The sequence below is a fragment of the Artemia franciscana genome, chromosome 5 (genome assembly GCF_032884065.1).
Source record: "Artemia franciscana chromosome 5, ASM3288406v1, whole genome shotgun sequence".
Taxonomy (NCBI): domain Eukaryota; kingdom Metazoa; phylum Arthropoda; class Branchiopoda; order Anostraca; family Artemiidae; genus Artemia; species Artemia franciscana.
This window is the reverse complement of record NC_088867.1, coordinates 33178870-33202184: the sequence shown is the minus strand read 5'-3', so window position 1 is coordinate 33202184 and position 23315 is coordinate 33178870. Positions and strand designations below refer to the sequence as shown.

Here is a 23315-nt window from a genome sequence, read left to right as displayed (position 1 = left end):
TTCAACTGTCACCATCAAGGTATAAAATTAAAATTGTTCCCCCTATTGATGGAATACTTGTTATATAAATTTCTACTGCGATAAGCTGTCAATCAAATTCTTGCCACTCTATTGTCGTGCTCATGTTATATGAAGGGTCTTCATTGTGCGATACAGTTATAATTATCCAAATTGTTCGTTGGAAGGATCACACTCTGCTAGGCTAATAGACTGAAGCATCGTGTTGCCAACTTTGATGAGAATCAAACGCTATTTTGAAATACTATAATACATTATTTTAACATTGAACGACGTCTGTTTAGCAACATTAGCCTCATATTTTTAATCAGCAAGATCAACAATCCTTAGAGACTGCTTTTGGTAGAAATCTAAGATCATTTGTATAATACCTTGTGTATTATATGCATATAATATGCATAATACCTTGTGTTTTTATTTACGGCAACCATATTACGATCTTGAAATAGCAATCACGCGTTGAAAGAGGCAACATTCGTCTATATGTGGACATTTGGCGCGAGGGATGTCGGGGCATAGGGCGTCTGGAATATGGGATGGATATTGCTTGATTTTGGATGTCTATATTTCAATATTACCCTCAGATGTGCAATTTGTGAGACAAGAGAGATATAACCTGTGTGTAGGCTTGAGAAACGGTTCTAATGGAGAGAGCATTGACAAAATGATCGTGGCTATAGTCGTAGATGGAAAATCTTTGCACGAATTGGATTTCAAAATGAAATGACATGATTACCATTTGTGAAATATTCTGTAATTGATGTGCTATGACTTGAACGTCGGTATTTTAATATTAGCTACATTTGTAGTCACTGACATCAGGAATCCTTATAGATCAGTTTTAGTAAAAATAATCCCTTTTATACTCGAAGAATGTTTCTCCTTTGAGTAGTTGTCAAGATAACTCACGTGGGCTAAGCTTATTGTCCTATTTCTTACCAATTTACAAAGTTTCACTCTTTTGGGTTTCATTTATTTATTGATAGGAATGTGCTTTCGTTTTAAGATTGAATTATTACATGCAGTGACATCGTTTAAAGGGGGTGGCAAGGGGGGCAGTCGCCGCTAATAATTTAAAGAAAAAACTAGTATATAGCCCATGCCCCTCGACTCTTCGGGTTTCCCTCTTACACCCACAATAAGAATGCTGGAGCTACATCCCTGATTATATGGTTTTATTTCTGCTCATTTTAGGCTTCAATGAGGCTATGTACTTTTCTACAGGAAGTTCTATTTTTTTGTTATTGTTACTTGTTTTTAATTTAAACTAATAACCAAGCCAAGACAAAGATAAAAAGAAACTACCAAAAATAGGAGTGAGACGTCCGGCCCCTTATACCACTAAGGCTTAAGTTTTATTTTCACTTTTTTGGAAATAATAAATATTTTGAGAAAGGGCAGTACACAGGATTTTTTTTTGGGGGAGGATCCGTTTTCTAATGTTTACATTTTTACGAGTGAGACAAACATTTCCGGGGGAGGTGTCTGAACCCCCTAATCCTAACCCTCCCCCTGCCCTGGACATGGGCTTGATTTTGAGCAGTATTTTTTTTTATCAGAACACACAACTAAAGAAAATAGTAATTGAATCTGTAGGAAAAAACAAACACACTCATAAACTAAAAAATCTGCGGCTTCCAATTTAATTTTACTATTTCAAAAGGATACTTTTTTGTCACTATTGTAAAGGCGCAGAAAACTGTTATATCTAAATAAACCTTACAAATGTTAATATGTCATCTTTGAAGCAATCTCGTTAGGTTGCCGAAGCAATTTTTTGAACTGGTGAGCCAATGAATGATTCAACAACTGACTTTCTATGCATTTTACATTAATGCATTAAAATTTTTTGCATTGCAAACTAAAAGAAATCAATAGACTGTTTATAATATTTTGACGTAAAAAAATAATTCTTTTTGTTCGAACAGTATATAATTTTTCAATACAAAAAATTGTCCAAAACATATTTTGTTTTTAGTCAAGCACAAATAACGCCCTAGCCCGTAAAGGTTTTGAGAGATTGGGAGCCCCCTCTTACCTATGTCAATTTCCGCTATGTCAAGTCAATTAAGTTTGACTTGATTATTCAGTTTGAAATCTAGTCGTTTTAGGTTATTTTATTTTCCGTTCGAAGTAACTTTTGTTTTCTTGTTAATTAGAATACTCAATAAAAACCAAGGCAGGATTTGAATTTTTAGACACAATTTTCGAACAGGTGTAATTTCGCAGAACACTTTTTAAAATTTAAAATAGATTTCGGGTGGATTGGAAAAGAGCTTCTTGATCATCTCCACTCATACGAATAAAGAATCTTTGCATGATTCTGATTGAAACAGGATTTAAATATGCCTTCGGTTTTACAAAAAAAAAGAAAAGCTGGGTGTTGTGGAGGAAGGAGGGATGTCCATCGGTACTTGAGTGTTATTGAGTATTATACAGACAGTAATAGGTACTTTGACTCTAAAAATCTTAGAATTCCCCCTGACTCACCCCTTTGTCATTACGAAAATTCATTGCGGGAGATTGAGGGACTTTTTGAATATTAATGATTTTTAGAATGATCTTGTCCTGCTTGACAGGTTTGTAAGGCTTTTCAATGACCATTTTGTAACTAGAATTTTTTTTCTTACTCAAGAGATTTGTGTAAATACAAACAAAACCGTACTCAAGGCAGAAAGATGATGGTAGTCACTTAATGGTGAACAGATTCAAATAAATTTAAGTAAAATCAAAAGTTAAAATGCATTTAATCCAGTTGGATGTCCCCAGCTCTCCCTCGCATCTGCCGATGATTTTGCATTTTCATTAGATTCGTTGATGTCTATTTGTTGTTAGCAAACAACCTATTAACAATTCTTTCCCATAATAACCCATGTTCCATAAAATTCAAAATTCTATTCGCACATTGTGTTAAACAGGATACGATTCTATTACGGACAGCTGCTTGTAGATGAACATTAATTAACAATGAATAAAATTAGTCAAAATCGTCCCTAAGAATTATAATGTCGTTTCCCCCCAGTTACCTTATGTTTTCTGAAAACTGTCAAAATTTTCGAGATCCCGTTAGGAACACTACTTTGGCATGCTTTTAAAACAGACGGGGATTCCTCAAACCAACTATGATTGAAAATTTTGAAATACACATTTTGCGTGAATTCAAAAATCTGCAGTGTGTGCATGGCAAGAATTAAAGCTTTGACGCTTCTAGGCCCGAGTGTGTGCTTCTTTAAAATCACTTTTCCATGAATAGGCAGCGCAGCAAAGGAGTGGACCTGGCACTTGAACGATAAATCAAAACAGTTCAGTTTTTGTTAAGAAGAAAATCACTCCCATAGGCCCGGGCCTATTGGTCAATCTGGGTCGATGTGTGTGATAAATTTATATGAAGTTGAGGTAATTTTTACAAATCTGTGCAAAGGTGACATTTCAATTTTAGATTTAAACTTAGTGAGAATCAAGCTTCTCTTATTCTTTTAACGTGTGAAAAATGTCTGACAAATATACATTCAATTTCTATGTAGCTCATAAAATGCTTTGTGAGTAAATATGATTGATCTAATGAGATGTTGTGATCTTTCGATAACTAGGTAATAAAATAAAACATAGACTGCGTCACAAAAAATAAAGCATTGCCAAAATTAAATATCAAGATTGGCAGTACTATTACGATAATTCAAAATTTCCTTTTTCCGTTAGGAGTCTTCCATCATCCATTTTGATTAGAAACAATTTTATTCAGTGTCATTTGGTTTCCTGGTTAGAGCAGCGTCAAATGTCAGTTAGGACCGTCTCTTGGGTAATTGCTTCCTCCGTTCCTGACAGTTTTCTAGAATAACATTTGCCGACTACTGGATATGGAATAATCAACTCGCTAAGTTTCCTCTCCGAAATCAATCACCGTCTCCGTGTCAATAGTCTTCCATAATACTCTTCTCTCATTGGCTCGGTCACTCAAGCGTCATAGGTTCTGGCCAATGGGAGTTGAGAAAAGTTAAAATGACTGGAATCGATCATAGATTGAGCCAGGCTTCTGACACCCTGGTGTTTATATGGTGATATGCTGGAAGCGTCCAACTCCGCCCAGTAGGCTAAATTTAATCTATTCGCTATTTGATGCCTATAGCTTGCATTCTAAGACTATGAGATCATTGTTCATCGTGGTTTGATACAAATAGGTGCTAGTTTTGGATATCTATCGATTTGTGTGAAAATAAACTTTGTTAAACTGGACGGCCCGACACGACAGAAGCTGGCCGCGGCCACGTTGTTACAATTAGACAGGGCCGCTGCACTGAATTCTGGAATGGCACTAAGCCTTGGCTCTTTGGCTTTCGGGATGCAAAATCCGGCAACCGGACAATCTCCAAATTTTCCTCTTATTCCTACTTCCGCGTTTGGACTACCGTCGCTTAGTTTTAGTGTGGCCCAAGTGGCAGCTGTTTGTGAAACTCTTGAGGATAGTGGAGATATAGAAAGACTTGGGAGATTTCTTTGGTCCCTACCCGTCGCTCATCCAAACCTAGGAGAATTAAGCTCAAATGAGTCCGTTCTACGAGCTAGGGCCCTTGTTGCTTTTCATATGGGCAGTTACCGTGAATTATACCATATTGTTGAAAGCCACCGGTTTACCAAAGACTCACATTCAAAATTACAAGCCCTGTGGTTAGAAGCTCATTATTTAGAGGCAGAAAAACTGCGAGGAAGGCCGTTAGGTCCTGTTGATAAATATCGCGTACGAAAGAAGTTCCCTCTGCCCCGAACAATATGGGATGGGGAACAAAAGACACATTGTTTTAAAGAAAGGACTCGCTCTCTTTTACGAGAATGGTACCTTCAAGATCCTTATCCTAACCCAACTAAGAAAAGAGAACTTGCCCAAGCAACAGGTTTAACGCCTACCCAGGTTGGGAATTGGTTTAAAAATCGGCGTCAGAGGGATCGTGCAGCTGCAGCGAAAAATCGGTAAGTTAATATCGGATATTAGCAATTGTCCTTTAGATTTAGTACCGTTTAGTTGCATTCTACCACGTAATTACGAATATGTTTGTTTCTTAGTTTTTCATATAGTGTTCCTTATGTCATAGTTTATAGTTCATCATATACAGATTATGGAGTAGATTTTAGTTCTATTAGCCCAAATAATATTCTCGCAGTGGCGCCAATTGGGGAATGGGGTATTGTTCTTCAGGTTTTGTGTCCCTTCTGAATATTGAAAATACCGTTTTTTCCTCTTTTCGCTGAAGATGACTTATTTTTTGGGTATCTTCATTAGAGAAATTTAAAAAAGTCGCTCCCTTCACCGTTGATTAAAAAAAAAAAAATTGTTGCCATCGAGTTCTCTACTTTGAAAGCTAACACTTGGTCGTATTCAATCATTATTGATTTAGCTAATTCAAAATTTGCAGCGAGAAGACTATCAAAATTGGCAATTATTACCTGATTGGATATCTTTTGTTGGTCTAGCGTGAAGGGGCGAATCCCCAGCATTTTTTTGGTGGGGGGGGGGGGAGAAAAAAGGGTCTAATATCTTTCACTCTCCATACCGACGGCAATTTTTACGCACTGTGGGCTTAATAAAATATAAAAATATCACAAACTTAACGCAATTTTCCAGGGGTTATGCTTTTTAAAAAAGAAGACAAATGTTGCATAATATAGAAGGTGTAAAATAATTAGAATATTTGAGGGAACCCCTTCCCTGCTTTGGTTAGACGTCTAGTTGGTTAGACTGTATTAGAACCTCAATAAATATCCAAGCTAACAATAACTTGAACGAGTCTATTTGATATATAGATTTTTATACAATTGAATATATTTTTAGTTGTATTTAATGAAACTGAACTGTATCCAACCCGAGTCTGTAAAACTAAGATTGTTTTTTTCGACTGATATTTAATATTTACTTTTTGCGAAAGTTACATTAAAGATTTAGAACCCCGTAAATAAGGATTTTCCATCAATCTTAACAGTTTGTTTCGAATAGGAGTTTATTGGCTTTACAATAAACATATTCTTATTTGCCTAACCATTATTGTTGATTTGGGGGGGGGGGTGCATCTGAAACAATTAGTATATCAGAAAGAGGATAAAAAGACGCATTGAGCGGTGCTTTCAACTTAAAAAAAAAATTCAACTTTATTTATATCAAACAATCAATATATCAAATAATCAGCCTGTGAACGTAGGGAAAAACACTACAATCGTATCTACCAAAATTCATAACATAAAATAAGGGAAATAAACGCGGAGAGGAGAAAAAGAAAAATGTAAATATTTATTATCAAACCTTTTTTTTATTATTTATACTCAATTGAACTGGCAATGTATAATACCATTATTACTTATAACTAAGAGAGAGAGGATAAAAGAATACGAAAAAAAAAAAACAAATGACAATTAACCCAGTGACGCCTTGTTTTTACCTTAGTAATGTACAAAATTCAACGTTCACTATTACTGTTACTTTATGCATGAGGCCAACACTATTTGCGTGCTCACAAAGGTATTATAAAAAATAATACTTGATATTATTTGCTCAAGTTCTTTTTCTATCAATTTTATTTGTACCTTAAATAATAAGTTCCATAAGTTTATCAAATTACAAAAACAAATAAATACTTCACTATGAACGAGGCAACAATATATCACTCTAAAGTCACACTTGCTGCGGTTCCATATACTGTCTTTTGTAAAAAGAAATTCCAACCAAAGCTGTATTAAAAGCTGCAGTATTATTTGTTGTAACGGCATGGTAAGGCAGCATTTTCCATGATTTAGCGAAACGACTTATAAAAGAACCCTGTCTAACTTTTCTTACAACCCCTAGCTGGTGCAATTTTAATGAGTTATCCGTGTGTAATAGCCGTAATAATAGCTGAACTGAAAGAAATCAATACCTTCAACCAGGAGCGCAGCTAGGGTTTAGATTTTGGACATAAAGAATGTGCCAGCAAACTGTCCACTGTGCCGAAAATTGCGGACCCATCAGCTAAGTTTCCAAAGTGTCGGCGCACAGGGTCGACACCTTAGAACTATGATGGGGAGTCCTCCCTCCTTAGCTGCATCCCTGCCTTTAACGTTTTGAAAATGTTAACCAAATCTAATCTATCCCTTTCTGGATTTTGGAGATGGTAGGCTTAGGTTAGTTAGCCTTTCTAGTGGCTCTAAGATCATCTTCTGAGCTTTTTAGATTTTTATCATCCTAAAACTACTGTCTCACTTTGAAACTGTTTACCAACCAGGGCTAATCTAGGTTATATTATTCTTTTTGTGTGCTTCTTCAAGTCTTTCCCAAGTTGTTGTTTTTTTTCAAATTGTAGCATAGTTCCTTGCATGCGGTCAGTTTGCATATCTCCTGTCTCTCAATATCCTCCTCTTTTTCTTCCAAGCCTTAATATCTTTTTCTCTCCTCTGTAGTTTATTCCATGCCCCCCAATTCTCTTTAGTTTCAATTTCCTAAGTATCTTTTATGACATTAACGGTTTTTGTATTTCTGTCTCCAATTGTTTCTGCAGAGAATTAATATGATTTCCAATTGCAATTAAGCATGTAATTATCATATTAAACAAAAAAGAAAAATTCAAACTGTGACTAAGTGATAAGAGAAAGTGTAAAATTCGGTTATATTTTCCGACTTGGAAATTTTTTTTCTACCTAGCACGGAAACCAGAAAAGAAAACACAGGTTAAATATAAAACCTTTGCTATTAAAAACAAATTAAAGAGGAGCTGGACTTAAAGCGACGCAAAAATTAATCCTTAGTGGAGGAAATGCATTGTACTACTTTCATAATTTTTCTTTAACGCACTCGATTATCTGGGGTTTAAAAATTTTTGGGTTCCATTGTTTTATCATGTGTGGGTCAAAATTGAGCAATTTGCTATCTAAAACTCACATAAAAAGCATGTAGATAATTAAAACAGTTTTTTGTCATCCAAGATTAATTAGGATTGAGTTCACTTTGAATTTGAAATTTATGAATAACTTATTCCACATTGATTTCACATCAACTAAATAGTTTATTCAAATATCTTCAGGAAAGCTGACCATTTCAGGACAATTTTGTGGACTTCTACTAATGACTTATTGATTACATATTAAAATTTATGAATAAACTATGCATCTGCGTTTTTGGATACAAGTGAAGAAGAGCGGCTTTTCAGTAACTCAAAAGTTGCTGGCTTGGGAAGGGTATTACAAGCTATTGCCCCACCTAACCCCCTACAGAATCACTCTATCTCATTAACCCAAATATTTTTGTGTTATGCAAATGAATATCAGAAATGAATCTGCAGCCAATATTAGGGTCCAGGCTGCTTTTTATATGGTTTTACCTATCTCAAGGCCGTATCCAGGTAGAGGGCTAAGGGGTTTGAACCTCCCCGAAATGTTTGTCCGACTCGTAATAAACGTAACAAAAGTGAATATAAACACATTTTTTAGCTGTTTTTTTTGTACCCCCCCCCCCCCCGAAAAAAATATTTTGTAATCTCCCGGGTCAGTGGTGTAGCTCTGTAAAGCTCAGCCGGAGTCGAACTATCTCTAAATGGGTATCTGGAGAAATCTAGGGAAGGTAGACAGTTAGGGTGTGCAAAAACACAAGATGGTGGGCCAATATTCCCCCATGACACTGCCTGGCTGAAGACCCATGAAACGGAGTTCAGTACCGCCATTAGGGACTGTAAATTTCAGCTCGGTATTCCTTACTTTTTTTCTATCGAAATATCATAGCATCTTCATAATAAATTGGCAGACGATTAGCTCGAAGCTGGATGAATGTCATAACGTACTTAATAGGTTACCCCAATTTAAAATAAACTGTTGTCCAAAAATTTCATTTACGAATTCCCTATACGAAGCAATAATCGAAAGTTTGTGCAGAGTTCATTACGATATTTACATTTCTTGGTTCTTCGCGTGCTGAATTTTTGGAGAATGTTTCATGGTCACCTTGTCCTTTTCCAATGTTCCATGAACTAGAAAATCCCTTATCGTCAAATATCCTTTGGTTTGTGCCGTCCGTGAGCTTTTGTTACCATTAAAAGAAGATGTTCATATGAATGGGATAGTATGAATCTGAATGAAAAATGAGCCGAATTAGACACTTCCTTCTCGCAGGTCGGTTAGCGAGATGAAGAAGGTGTAAAATTCCAAATTGTGCGCCCACCTGTTGTATGTGGGATTATAGGACTGAGTTATTTTATAATAGTTACTATGGGTAAGGCTTGTTAGCTCAGGTAGTTGGGGGTTCATTCTAATACTGTTTACCATCAGTGATGTTTCGTAAAAAATAGCAATCAATTAAAAAGTGACGTTCCCCATGTAAATTTGAACTCTTTCTGGGCAGGCTAAATTTAAATTCGACTAACCATGTGGCGAAGTGAGGCTAAATCTCTTACTGGGTCATATAAGTGTCTGGTTATGGTTGGTTTCAATGGTAAAAAGAACAAATAAAGAACGATTTTTCTAGTGAGAGATATTGGCAGGATTCGATGCCTAAACAAAGTATTATCTACATAAAAATTTTTGAAACTTTTCCAACTCAACCCAATGAAACTCGACAGCCCATCGTTTGTCACAGATGTCCTTTGAAATAAATCGCAATTCATTCAATAGCTAATTGTAATGCACATTTTTCACATGTTGCCTTATTTTAATACATTTTTTTCTTTTCTGATAAAATTAAAAACATTTCCTTCGCTATGACAAGCACTTCATGTATCTAAAGCCACTCGCATAAAGCCACTAATACGACCATTATTTTGATGACCCCCCCGGCTTTGTTTGGGGGAGATCCCAAAACTGTTGAAATACATGGATTCGTAGTTTTGTTTGGCCATAAAGAAAGATTGGATTTTTGGAAGTAAGTTTTTTCTTTCTGGCTTATTTTGACTTAGATCTACTGCCGAGCCCTGCTCAGCGTAGAGACTGAGGTATGTCTCCTCCATCCACTCCAGTCCGTGAAAAGTGTTTGGGCTTCGCTTGGTCCGATGTTTGCCATCGTTGGGAACTAAGAAAGTTCGTCAAATCGCCGTTTGCTCGGTCGGCCGCGAAGTCACTTCCAACCGCTTCCAATATATTTCTTTCTTTTTAAACATTTCTTAAACACAGCTGGAATTTTTGAGGGAACATAGAAGATAATTCTTTTGTTCTTAAAAATCACATCCAGAGGAGCAACAACCCATATTGATTATGATATGAGAAGTTCCAAGAATGTTGATAACATTCTTATAGATGCTGAGCTTTTGTAGAATAAACTTAATATATATACGAACTCTCTTTATTAACTACTAAATTAAAAAAAAACAAACTATAAATACACACAACCGCCCTGGGGTTGTGGATGTTTACATGTATATTATATTTATAGATATATCATATATATGGAAAACAAAATGTATCTTTCCGCTTTCATAAAAAAAAAATCAGTAATAGCCTACGGGAAAGTTATCATGGTGAACGATTCTCGGATTCGCAATTCGTACGTATGTACATAGCCATAGTTCAGGGTCTAACGCTCCCAGGAAGGTGTAGTCAGAATTATCTTCGGAAGGATGGCTTAAGTAACGGGGGGGGGGGGAGATATTTAAAGTCCAAAAAACCGCTCTGTTCAGTCAGCCCATCAAGTTAAGCTACCGATTCGTTTCTCGTTTAATGTCTGCCCTTGTTTGACCCGTCCGCGTTATAGTAAGGAATTCGTTGAAGGTGTTATAAATTGTCGTTTGTTTCATTTCTAATTTATTAATGCATTAAAATTGTCATTTCTGAAATGAAAACATTTAATCTAGTACAACACTTCCCGGACGATAAATCGTTGACTGTTTTGCAAGTTCACTTTGAGCCGACGGTAAATGTGAAAAAGTTGTTTTTACGCATAAAATAAATTTATGAGAAAATATTCCATTATCATGTATATATAGTCATCAGAGAAATTGCAAACATTTTGGAATTGGTTTGATTCTGATGTACGATGAGAAGTTTATATGAATGTAACTTCATTTTAGCCTGCAAAAGGTGGCTTTACTATCTTTGCCTGAAATTTGGGGATAATGACATGTGAGCTGTTGAATTTACAAGAGTCGTTTTCTAAAACTAATCCACATAGTACCTTATTTTGAAGAATTCTGAATCATTCTGGGTAGTTTCTTAGACTCAAGCGTGTCTTTAAAAAGTTATTTTGGGTTGACCCAATGTTTCAGAGGAGACTCGGAATAATGTAGGGGGACTTTTTATAGGAAATTATTGGAAAAATCGGTGATATCAAGAGATTTAAAGGGGAAAAGGCAACCACGAATTTTAAAACTACCTTTTGAAGAGTTGAAAGATTATAAAATTTATATGCCAGTGATGATCAACAGCTGTTTTGGTGAAAGTATTTATAACAATTTCTTGCGACACAATTCTGTCTGTGGCCATTACAGTGGTAAGCGGTGTCAGTTACTTAGCTATGTTTACTTTCAAGACCACAACTCCATGAAGAAAAAGGCGATGCTTCTTTCTGCAAGTCAGTTGTGTCACCCTGAAGAAGGGGGCATGTGTGCCATAGAGTTGTTGCCTCTCCCACATTTGAAAATAGGTTTTTGTTCTGGGGGAGGGGTTATCTTCATTGGAAAAAAACTTTTTTTGGTATTTTCATTGAAAAGATAAGCAAATCTAAAAATTTACCCCGTTAATATTTAAAAAATACACTTTAACCCCCTCCCAACTTTCTCAAATTTATGTCACTTCTACAAGTAGGTTTGAAACGGATTCAAAATACCAGTCAAAATACTTGTCAAAAGGTGCCATACCACCTTCCCTAAGGAACTAAATTCGTAAAATATGGGTAAAAAGTGGGGCTCCTAACTAGGAGCCCCACCTATTTGTTGTATTTTGCCTCTGAATAATAAGTCTGAAACTCTGAATAATATTAATGTAAACCATTTCGCTCCTTTATTTTCTATTTATTTAATAAAATAGTAAGCCACACATAAACTATATTCCATATATTTTCAACAGTCATGAACGCACATGGGAAGAAGCTGGTTAAATCTAAAATATAAACCTAAAATAAAATCTAAAAATATCTTCTTTCCTTAGTGGGTTTCAATTTTATTTTCCACGTTACTTACTGTTTTTCAAGTTCTTCATTCTTCAAAAAATTTTATACAAATATCTTTTTTCCCCATGAAATTTCCCAATCCAGAAATGAATTCACGCATGCGCACCTAATCTTTAACGGCCCTTGCTTAGTATTTATGTCTGAACTTAGCTACATATTTATGAATGATTTAATGAAAAAAAAGTATTTTTAAATAAAAGTTAAGAGTGACGTTAAACATTAAAACAAAATGAGTTATTCAATATATAGCATGAATATATGTCGCTCCTAACCCTCCTTTCACTCCGTTCTCTAACGGTTAACTCACAGTTTATTGAAAGTAGAATCAACATCTTTAACGTGTTGAAACTTTCAAACAGTTCGAGATAACCAACTGTAAATAAGTAGCGACTTGGGCCAGTAGTAACCAAAACTCTAAAAAATGAATTTTTATAGGAATTAATATACAAAAAAATATTTTCATGCTGAGTCCAAACCTAGAAAATTCAGTAATTTCAAAGTTACCCATCAAAAATACGAGGCTGAAAAATTTGCCTGATGTTTTAAGGAAAGGGGAAATATCCCCCAAAAAGAAAATTGATCTTTTTGAAACTTACATCATTGGATTCAGAAAATCAGAAAATACTAATGAAGAAGTTTGAAGCTCATGTCTAAGAAAAAAAATACATTCTTTTCCCAGGAGAAATATCATGGATGTGTTGCTTATTTCCCCCTCCAGGGGCTATTGTACCGAACCAATTTTTCTAGAAGATCAGGAGATTGCTCTTTCGAACGATTATTAAAAAGTTTTAGGGCTCTTTTTCAATGACTAAAAAGACTATGCCACAGGAATACGGCTTTTTTGCCATTTTGTGGCACCAAACTACAATTCTGCTCCAAAAAGAACCAAGATGTCATCGATTAACAATTCTGAATTAGTCAATCAATTTAAAATTATCAAAAAGTATACATTAGTATAAGCAGAGGAAGTAATGCTACACGGCGTCGACTCACCTGATTTTTCATGAATTTGAGTTGAGTGAAATAAAATTCCGCATCAGCTGTTATTAAGAAGAAATTGACTTATAATTCCTATCCATTCCCGCAAATATTTTTGGTCTACGCCTTTATAATTGGTGCGAATGGAAGGGGGTGGTGGTGGTGGTAATTGTGCTCCTTGCAACAACCTTTATCTACGTAGGATAAAATATTACATTCACATGCCTACTGGCACAGAGACGGAAAAGGTGAAGCTTGCCAAGAAGTTTCTTAGGGGTGGTGGGAAACACTACATGGAGCTCAATTTTTGCTAATTTTAAATGGTACTATTTTTCATTTCCTATTTTTAAACAACGTCTCATTTTCTCTAAACTCATGTATGCAATGTATTTAAACATCGGAGAACAATATTGTAGAGGTTTGAAACTGTCATCTACACAAATGTGAAATTTTGCATTTTCTTTTTGAGAAGCAAGGTCATGGATTCTTATTTGTTCGTTTGTTTGTTGTTGTTTTTTCCCCAGATGTGATCTTATTGAACCAATAGTCTTGAATGTTTGGGAGACGGCTCCTTCTATTAGGGTTTAAACATTCTAGTGCTCTTTTTAGGCAACCAAGGAGATCGTGCCACTTCAAAGTGACGTTCTATGACATTTCATAGTAGCGAGTTACAATTTTGACCCAAATAAGGCCAAAATCCAATTAATTCTAAGTTAACCTAATGGCTTGAAATTATTGAGGAAAAACTATATAGTCTAATAAGTTTCCCATTTTCAAGGCAGTAAAGCCGCAAGATGGTGCATTAGTTCCTGAAGAGTCATGTTCTTCATACAAAATAAACAGTTAATATACGCTTATTTCAAAGCTTCAGGTAACCAAATTGATTCAGATTGTGTTTTATAAAATTATTTACAGTAAGCTATAATTTGGCATCAAATATTACTTAGGCATAGGCGCCAGCAGGGGGAGGCAGCACCCCCTCTGGAAATTTGGGACTATAAAGTAATTATATAGAAAACCAAAGGAAAGAGAGCAGAATAGGCAAAAAACCATAGGAAATAATTATGTTGCCCTATTGTTGGCTGCCTGCCAATAGATCTTGACCATAAATATGGAAAATAAAAGCTCTAATTTTTGACTGAGTAACCCCTTTCTTGCTTTCCACAATTTTTTTTCTATATGAAATGGTTGGAGCAAAAAAAAGTTCAAATTCTTCATAGCAATGAATGTTAAGTAAATAACGATCCTTGTCAATAACGAAAGTATAAGAGCCTAACTATTGTTAACATTCAATCAAAGAATCAGCTTTTTATGGTGATCTTAAATATGTGTTTATTTATTATTAATCAGTGCAGTTATTAGTATACTAAAAAGTTCATATAATTACAGAAAACACAAGGAAAACAACTTAATAAGGGGCAATTTTGGTAAAAATATGCCGTCAACTTTTGCTTGCATTGCAAGAGTACCCAAGAGCTGATATAATGAAACCACCTTAATTAGAAATGTTTCCCCTGAACAGAATGCTGGGAATTTCAATATTTTCCCCCTGGACAGACACGTTTTTGTGTTTTATTATCATTTTTTTTTTCAGGAGTGAATATATTTATCTAGCTGTCGCATTGGAACAGATTTAATGTTTTACTATTAAGAAGAATAAAGGTGTCCAATATATTGGTTTTGGTATCAAAAATTAAATTGAGAATTTTGAATTAGAACTTTCTAATTGATTTTCTTAATCTTAGCCTTAATATTTTACTTTGAACAACTTTTGATAATATGTATACTACTTTGATAATATGTTACTTTTTACAAACACTAAATCTAAAGGCATTCAATATTTTGGTGTTTGATGGTCAAGTTCAAAACTATCGATGTTGTTAAAAAATATCCGTCCCATGGTTCGGCATTGCTGAACAGAACTGAATGCTGAGAATTTATATCTTAGTTTTTGTAAGTAGGCTATTGTTTTGTCTTTTTTTTGTAATTACTTACTTTTTTCATTTTTATATACTTCCAATTTAACTGACATACTTTTTCTATTGCCTTTAGAAATATGTTAGTCTCTAAACTTTATTAAATAAAAAAATAAGTTTTTTAAACTGAAAATGAGGAGCAACATTAAGACTTAAAACGAACAGAAATTATTACGTATATGACGGAGGTTGCCCCCTCCGCAACACCTCGCTCTTTGCGCTGCAGTTTTTCGGCAATTTTAAAAAAGGTTACTTATTGCTCTAGATAAATCACCCTTGTGTTTCAGGAGTCGTTTTTAAAGAATTGGGACAAAATTTTAAAATTTAGCGTGAAGAGCAAGGTGTTAAGGAGGGGGTAACCCCCTCATATACGTAATAACTTCTGCTCGTTTTAATTTTTAATGTTGCTCCTTGCTTTCAGTTGAAAAAATTCGTTTTTTCTTGTTTAATTTCTCATTGCTTTTTAAATAACGCCAGGATACCTGACTCCATCTTCGCTGAAAAATCCCCCTGCCCATAGAAATATCCTATGGACAATTCAATTCTTGTGAAAATTTACCCCGGACAATTGCCCTTAACATCTCTATGCGTAAAATTGAATCGGTAAAGAGAAATTAATACATAAAAAGAACTTTCGTATAGGATTTTTGGCAAATTCACCCAGTGTAAAATGTCCCCCAGCAGAAGTTCTCCCAGTAGAAAATTCATCCTCCCATCTCATCTGAAAAATATGAACATACTTCCCAATAACAAATAAAACAATGGGCAAATCTTATAACTTAAAAACATCTCCCCAGGGATTTTAAGGGGTCATTTTATGTCCAAAGACATAGTTATTGGGCCTTTCAACTATGCTGAACAAAAAAGCTACCTCAAGATTTTGGTCAGAAGCTTTGGGAAGAAATGGTGTGAGAGAACGCTCAGTTGCCCTCCAGTTTTTTGGTCACTTAAAAAGGGCACTGCAACTAGAATGAGATCACTCCCAGCGTTCTAGGCCCACTGGGTCGATACAATGACCCCTGAGGAAAAAAGAAAAAAAAAAAAATAAACTCGCATCTTTCTTCTGGCAAAAATCACAAAATTCCACATTTTCGCAGTTATGAGCTTGAAACCTCTACAGTAGGGTTCATTGATACGCTGAATCTGATTACGTATTTTTTTATTAGAATTGTATTGCTTCTAGGGGTCTTTACCCCTTTTCTAAAAAATCAGTAAACTTTTCTCAGGATCTTAGCTTTTGATGGGTAAGACTAAACTTAATAAAACTTATTATTTGGAATCAGCATTGTAAGTATATTATATATATATATATATATATATATATATATATATATTTATTGTTGTCAAAATAACAAGCTTTGGCTACTATTGAGCCACGTTGCTCCTTACTTACAGTTCATTACCACTAACTGTTTGATCACCCATCAAAATCCAAATAGAGATCATTGAGATATTGATAATTTTCTCTACGCTACCAAAAGAATTGCATTCACAAAACTTCACAGTTTCACGAAATGCAATTAAACAAATAGAAAAGTTTTATCAACTAAAGTAAGTGGCAAGTTTAAAACTTAAAATAAATATAAATTACTCTGTATATAAGGGACCCTTCTCAATTGCCCCTTCTCAACGCTTTGTTCATTAAACAAAACTTTTAAAGTGCATTAAAAGTCCTTTTTTTCAATTGTTTATTTTCTCGAAAATTTGGAAAAAAGCCAAAGTTCACAGTAAAGAGTAAGAAGCAAAGTATCAAACTCATACAAAGAATACTTTGTTCAAATCTGCTCCTTGTTTTCAGTTGAAAAGCTCTTTTTTTTATTTAATTTCTGATTGTTTTCCAATTCATACCCAGGCCCAACCAAGATATAATTTGTAGTTCCGGTCCCTTAAATCCCTGGTTAATTGCTTTTAAAATGTGTAATTTCAATGCTTGTACGTTATTAGTTCCTTTCTATGTTTAAATTTGCAATTTCAATTTTGGATAAAAATTTGAATATACTTATATCTTCTACGTAACTGAAGCTATTAAAACCTCTACAATAGGTTTTTCTTATCGATAAATACATTACACACATTCGTTTAAATACATTGAAGTAGTTCATACAAATAGAAAAGAAAAATATTACTATTTAAAATTGCTAAAAACTGAGTTCCTAGCAGTACTTGCCACCCCAAAGAAATTTTCTGGCGGGGCTGATGATGACCTGACTTGCCTTTTCCACCTATGTCCTTTTAGATATGGGAATGTGACATTTTATGTGTATAAAGAAACATTTTATTTAATTCCTACTCCCCCTACCTCTTTCAACATTTACATGAAGCCTCAGGAAGAGTAAGCACTTTGTCCATTAAAATGTACTATTGCGGAATCTACCCTACCCCCACCTAAGCAATGACTCACTCTCCCCTCATTAAGCTTAATTTCATTACAAATATGGCGAATCAACTTGGTTGAATCCAGTATATAGCTATTGACACTTTTAATTCAATTAGCTTCTCAGAATTTTAAATTGATTTCAAATTCGTCTTCTTCGGAGTAAAGTCGTAGTTTGGTGCCCTAAACCACCTAAACTGTCACCAAATCACCACTGCTATTTTGGCGTCTGCCCTCTGGAAAATTTTCTGCCGGCACCCCTGTATTTCGGATAGTCGGGGGGCTATTGCAGGAGGAGGGGGGCCTGATGTCTCAAAACCATATATTTAAACCAAAATTGCTTAGCCTCTTACGTGACTTCAGGTAAATTTAGAAGAAGATCTGGGAAGGGGTGAAATGAAACTTAATCTATACCCTCCCATCATTTTGATTAGGCGCTACGGGATGATAGATTTCTTTATATTTCAGAAAGTGTCTTTTTTCTTGAAGTGTTGCTGTGAAAAAGTTAAATTTTAATTTGATGAGTCGGGTTTGAGGAGTGGCGCCACTCTTCGCCCTTAAAGTAACACTGGGTATACTGGGTATACTTTTGATAGTTCTAAATCAGCTGACCATCACATGATTTTAAATTGATATCATTATTGCCCTCGACCGAATTATTTGTTTTACACCACAAAATGTCTTAAATAACCCCTTTACTGTGACATGATCCGTTTTATCAGTTGAAAAGGGCTCTTAAAATTTAATTTCCTTTTTAATTCACCCTTTCTAATATTGTAAAGCAGCTTCTCTGATACGACCACCGTTGAGAGAAAACCTCCAGAATCTTAAGATTAAAAATTTGTATTATATTTGGAATAAGGATGAAGAAAGGACTCTTTTGATTCATTTATTATTATTATTGAATTCTCCTTGATTTGAGTCTCAGGTTCTATTGATAACATTCACTCGCAGTTTGCTACCAAAAGGTGTTTGTTCTATTTCAACAAAATGTATGATATTGAAGAAGCAAAGCTGCCGGAATTAATTTCAAAACTCATGCATTATTCTATCACAAGTTCTCATTCTAGTTTCATAACATTAAATTCAGCTTTGAAGTCAATTTGTCCCCACTGCATAATTGGATAGTCGATTGATAATAACATGATAATTACCAATTTATAATCAAAAAGCCACACATCACCCCTTCTCCCTTGGGATGCAACAATTTTCAAATCGAAACAAACCACCTCTGTCGCATGGCTGCACCCCGATTGTAGCCTGTATTCAATTACGAGGTCCCCGTTCAGTTTTCTAGAACGAGGGAACCGTTCCCATGTAATAGCAATCCCAAGATTATTGAGAGCAAGTAATTTGATATTGATAATCTTTTTGCCAACGTACCAATCTGATAGGAGCAACAAGCATTAGATTTTCATTAGATGGAAAAAGACAGAGCAAAGCCTTTTTTCTGGAAGAGCTTCTAGGGGATTCACTGGAAGATTAGTTGAGCCTTCCTTTTTATGCTTGTCAATTTAGTCATTTATCAATAGAGTCTTTATCTTCGTGGATCAATAAATTTTAGTTTTTCAAAAGTTTATGGGACAGGTCTATCCACATTTACAATCCAATAGAATCCAAATAGATATTTGCCATTTATCAATAGAGTCTTTATTTTGGACAGTAAATAAGTTTTAGTTAGGTTTTTAAAATTATGTGGGAGAGGTCTATCTACATTTACACCAAGTCACAAAAAAAGAAAGAAAAAAGGAATAAAAGTCCACAAAAAACCCGACACTTAATTAATTAAGAAAAATGCAAATTTGCAATGTATGGACATTTTCTTTGCCAAAAATCGAAAGAGATATTTGCCATTTATCAATAGAGAATTTTAGAGTCTTTATCTTGGTAATATAATTTTAGTCTTCAAAAGTGTACGGGTGAAGTCCATCTACAGTTACAACTAGTCACCAAAAAAAAAAAAAAAAAAAAAAAAAAAAAAAAAAAAAAAAAAAAAAACCGTACAAAAGACCAGTATATATTAAGTTAAGGATTAATTACAGGATTAATAAATTAATTAAGAAAAATTAGAATTTGCAATTTATGGATATTTCTTTTGCACAAAATCGAAATGGATATTTGTCACTTATCAATTGAGTCTTTATCTTGGTAAATAAATAAATTCCGGGTTTTTCAAAAGTTTATGGGAGAGGTCTATCTACATTTACAACGAGTCACAAAAAAAGCAAGAAAATTAAAAGTGCTTAATTAATAAAGAAAAATACGAATTTGCAATTTATGAACATTTTCGGCCAAAAATCAAAATGGATATTTGCCATTTATCAATGGTCTTTATCTTGGTGAATAAATAAATTTTAGCTTTTCGAAAGTTTATGGGAGAGGCCTATCTACATTTACACTAAGTCACAAAAAAAGAATAAAAAGCACACAGACCCAGCACTGAATTAATATAAGAAAATACGAATTTGTAATGCATGGACATTTTCTTTGCCAAAAATCAAAATGGATATTTGCCATTTATCAATAGTCTTTATCTTGGCAAATAAATAGATTTTAGTTTTTCGAAAGTTTATGGGAGAGGTCTATCTACATTTACACCAAGTCACCAGAAAAAAAGAAAAGAAAGAATAAAAAAGTGTACAAAAGCCGCACTAAATTATAAAAGAAAACACAAATTTGCAGTGCATGGACATTTTCTTTCCCAAAAATTTAAATGGATAGTTGCCATTTATCAATAGAGTCTGTCTACATTTTAGTTTTTTCTAAAGTTTATGGGGAGGTTTATCTACATTTTAACAAGTTAAGAAAAAAGGACAAAAAAGGAAGAAAAGCCTACGAAAGATTAAACACTTAATTAATTAAGAAAAATGCGAATATGCAATTTATGGATATTTAATTGGCCAAAAATCGGAATTGATGTTTGCCATTTATCAATAGAGTTTTTATCTTCGTGAATACATAAATATTAGTTTTTTAGAAGTTTATGGTAGAGTTCTATCTACATTTACACCAAGTCACAAAAAAAGAAAGAAAAACCTGCAAAAGACCCAAGATTTGAGTAATTAAGAAAAATGTGAATTTGCAATTTATGGGCATTTTCTTTGCCAAAAATACAAATGTATATTAGTAATACCAACTTTTTAGGACTCCGGCCTGCGGCAAAAGGTATCTCTGAGTGTAATGTCCTTAAATATAATCCCTATGTCATGGGCGCACACAGGATGGCCTCTGAATATGGCCCAACCTCCTGAAATTCTGGCTTTTCCCGAATTTCCTTGGAATTCCTATTCAAATTATCATAAAAATGTTTTTTCTTGTTTGTGCCTCCGGCCCCCCTCTAGAAAAAATCACTCTTGCGTGCGCATATGCCATAAACATGAAGCTAATAATTTACACGAACATCTTTCAGAAATTAAAACACATGTGGGAAACCCGTCACCTAACTTTGTACATCGCTCTGCATGTCCTTAATAACACCGATAATGGGACTTTTGAATACGAGTTCTTAAAAAAAATTACACGTTGTGAAAACATAGTTCTAGTGAAATAGTTCCGATGTCCCCCCCACCATAAAGTATGTGCCAAAATTTACATACTTGCCACAGCATTAAGATGCCGGAAGTCAACACATTGGTGATTTTTTTTTCTAGGCCAACCATCACGTGTCATATGACTAAATTGAAGGTTTAGACTGACACACTGACAGACTTCTGACTTGGATTAGCACTGTTCCGGTTGTATGCACTTGTTTCAGGATTAACCTTAAATATAAAATATTGTTTGCAGTACACCTGACAGTCCCCAACAATCTTTAAGATCCGTTTAATGCCCAAATACATAGAACAGTCTTTTTGACTAGAACTGTTATTTAAAGAAATTCTAATTGTTGCAACCATGGCATCATTTTATTGGATCGTTAAACCCAATTAGTTGTTTCTCCGGTTGGATCATATGAGATACTTTAAATAACTGACAAATTTTATTACCAACAAAACCGAAAAGGTGTGAAAACCCACAGTTGCAACAAATAGCCGTTAGAAGATAAAAAAGCAACTCACATATATTTTTACTTTTTTAAACCGCAGACATGTGTATTTGAACGTCTGTGCATGGAAAAATAACTTGTTTGATTGATGTGTTAACACACAACATAAGTATTCTGTTACTTATGAACTAAGTCGAATGTTGTAATTAGAGGTGATATTTTCTTTTAAAAAACTTGTTTTACAAAATTAGACTAGACATGGAGTGTGTGCTCTATAATTAAACTTACAAGTTCTTTTATGTTACTTTTTCTTATCATGAGATTATTAATTGAACCGCAAACCCTTACGACCACTCTCTGCTATTATATTATTTAGACGAGCTGGGTTACTTGATGGATAAGGTTTCATGATTTGGAGGTTTCAAATTCTGATAGTTAAATGGATAAATTTGTATTTTTAGTTTAGAGGTTATCTTTTCAACAATCATACTCTAAATAATTCAGCTTGTTGGCCGATCTTACCTTACGAAATCAAATTTGCTTAGGCACCTCATGAACATTTAATACCAAATTTGCTTGAAAGAAATTATAACTGACCCCCATCACGTATCCAAGATTTTTTTAGGGGGGGGGGAGGCTACAAAAAACTTTTAAAATGTATCGAAATTTTGTTTATATTCATTGTTACGTTTTTATGGGTCGGACGAACCCATTGTCCCCTCCTGGATATGGCCTTGGCTGAACCCAATACGACCAGGAATCATACCTTATGCATGTTTTTGTGTGTCTGCATTAATCTAAAGCTTTACTTGAAAAAGAGGTTTGCTACGACAGGAATAATTGCACACAGGAACGTTAATTTAAGACTTTTCATCTTTTCTTTTTGTCTAGCTTTATGCGATAACTAGTTTTATTCGCCTTTGTTTACTATAATCTCCTTACAGTTTAACAGTACCGTGCTGTAGGCCTTTCGCTCATACCCTTGAAGGAAAAATGCAAACGTATCGTCTTGACTCCTAACTGCAATTAAATAAAAAAAAAACAAGTTTTTTCAACTGAAAGTAAGGAGTGACATCAAAACTTAAAACGCACAGAAATTACTTCGTATATGAAAGAGGCTGCTTCCTCATCAACGCCCCGCTCTTTACGCTAAAGTTTGACTCTTTCTCTCAATTCTTCTTTTTAAAACAGTAAAAAACTTTAGCGTAAAGAGCGGGGCGTTGATGAGGAAGCAGCCTCTTTCATATACGAAGTAATTTCTGTGCGTTTTAAGTTTTGATGTCACTCCTTACTTTCAGTTGAAAAAACTTGTTTTTTTTATTTAATTTCTGAACGTTTTTGAATCAATGCATGTTTTGATTTTGGCTCTCCGCAGAGGAATAATCAAAACGAAATTTGCAGATTTTTTTTTTTGGCTCAGTGGCTTTCTCATAATTTTGATCGAATGATTTTGAGAAAAAAAGAGCGGGGGACGAAGCCTAGTTGCCCCCCGATTTTTTGGTTAATTAAAAAGGCAACTAGAACTTTTAATTTTTTACGAATCTTTTCATTGGTAAAAGATTTACGTAACTTATAAATTAGCTTACGTAAAGAACTTTTGTATTCTCATGTTTTTATTACATACTAGCTGTTGGGGTGGCGCTTCGCGCCACCCCAACACCTAGTTGGTGGGGGCGCTTCGCGCCCCCCCAAGCCCCCCCGCGCGCGTAAGTCGTTACGCGCCATATTAGTTACGCGCCATTGTAGTTGTGTCCCTATGTCCCACCTGTGAATATAGATATATATATATATGTTTTTAACTACGTAAAACTTGCGAATATACAACATTCTTTGCTGTCCCATTGTCTGTGCATATAAATAGATTGTTTACCGACTCTTGAA

General features: G+C 34.6%; 1 protein-coding gene across 1 annotated transcript in view; it reads left to right on the top strand.

Moving 5' to 3' along the window:
- Positions 1–3802: 3802 nt before the first annotated feature.
- Positions 3803–23315, top strand: part of LOC136027293 (homeobox protein SIX6-like) — a 28607-nt gene continuing 9094 nt past the window's right edge. Inside the window, exon 1 of the mRNA XM_065704395.1 lies at positions 3803–4983. Within this exon, the coding sequence (XP_065560467.1) occupies positions 4325–4983 (659 nt within the window). The 5' untranslated portion in view covers positions 3803–4324. The remainder of the gene's footprint in view (positions 4984–23315) is intronic.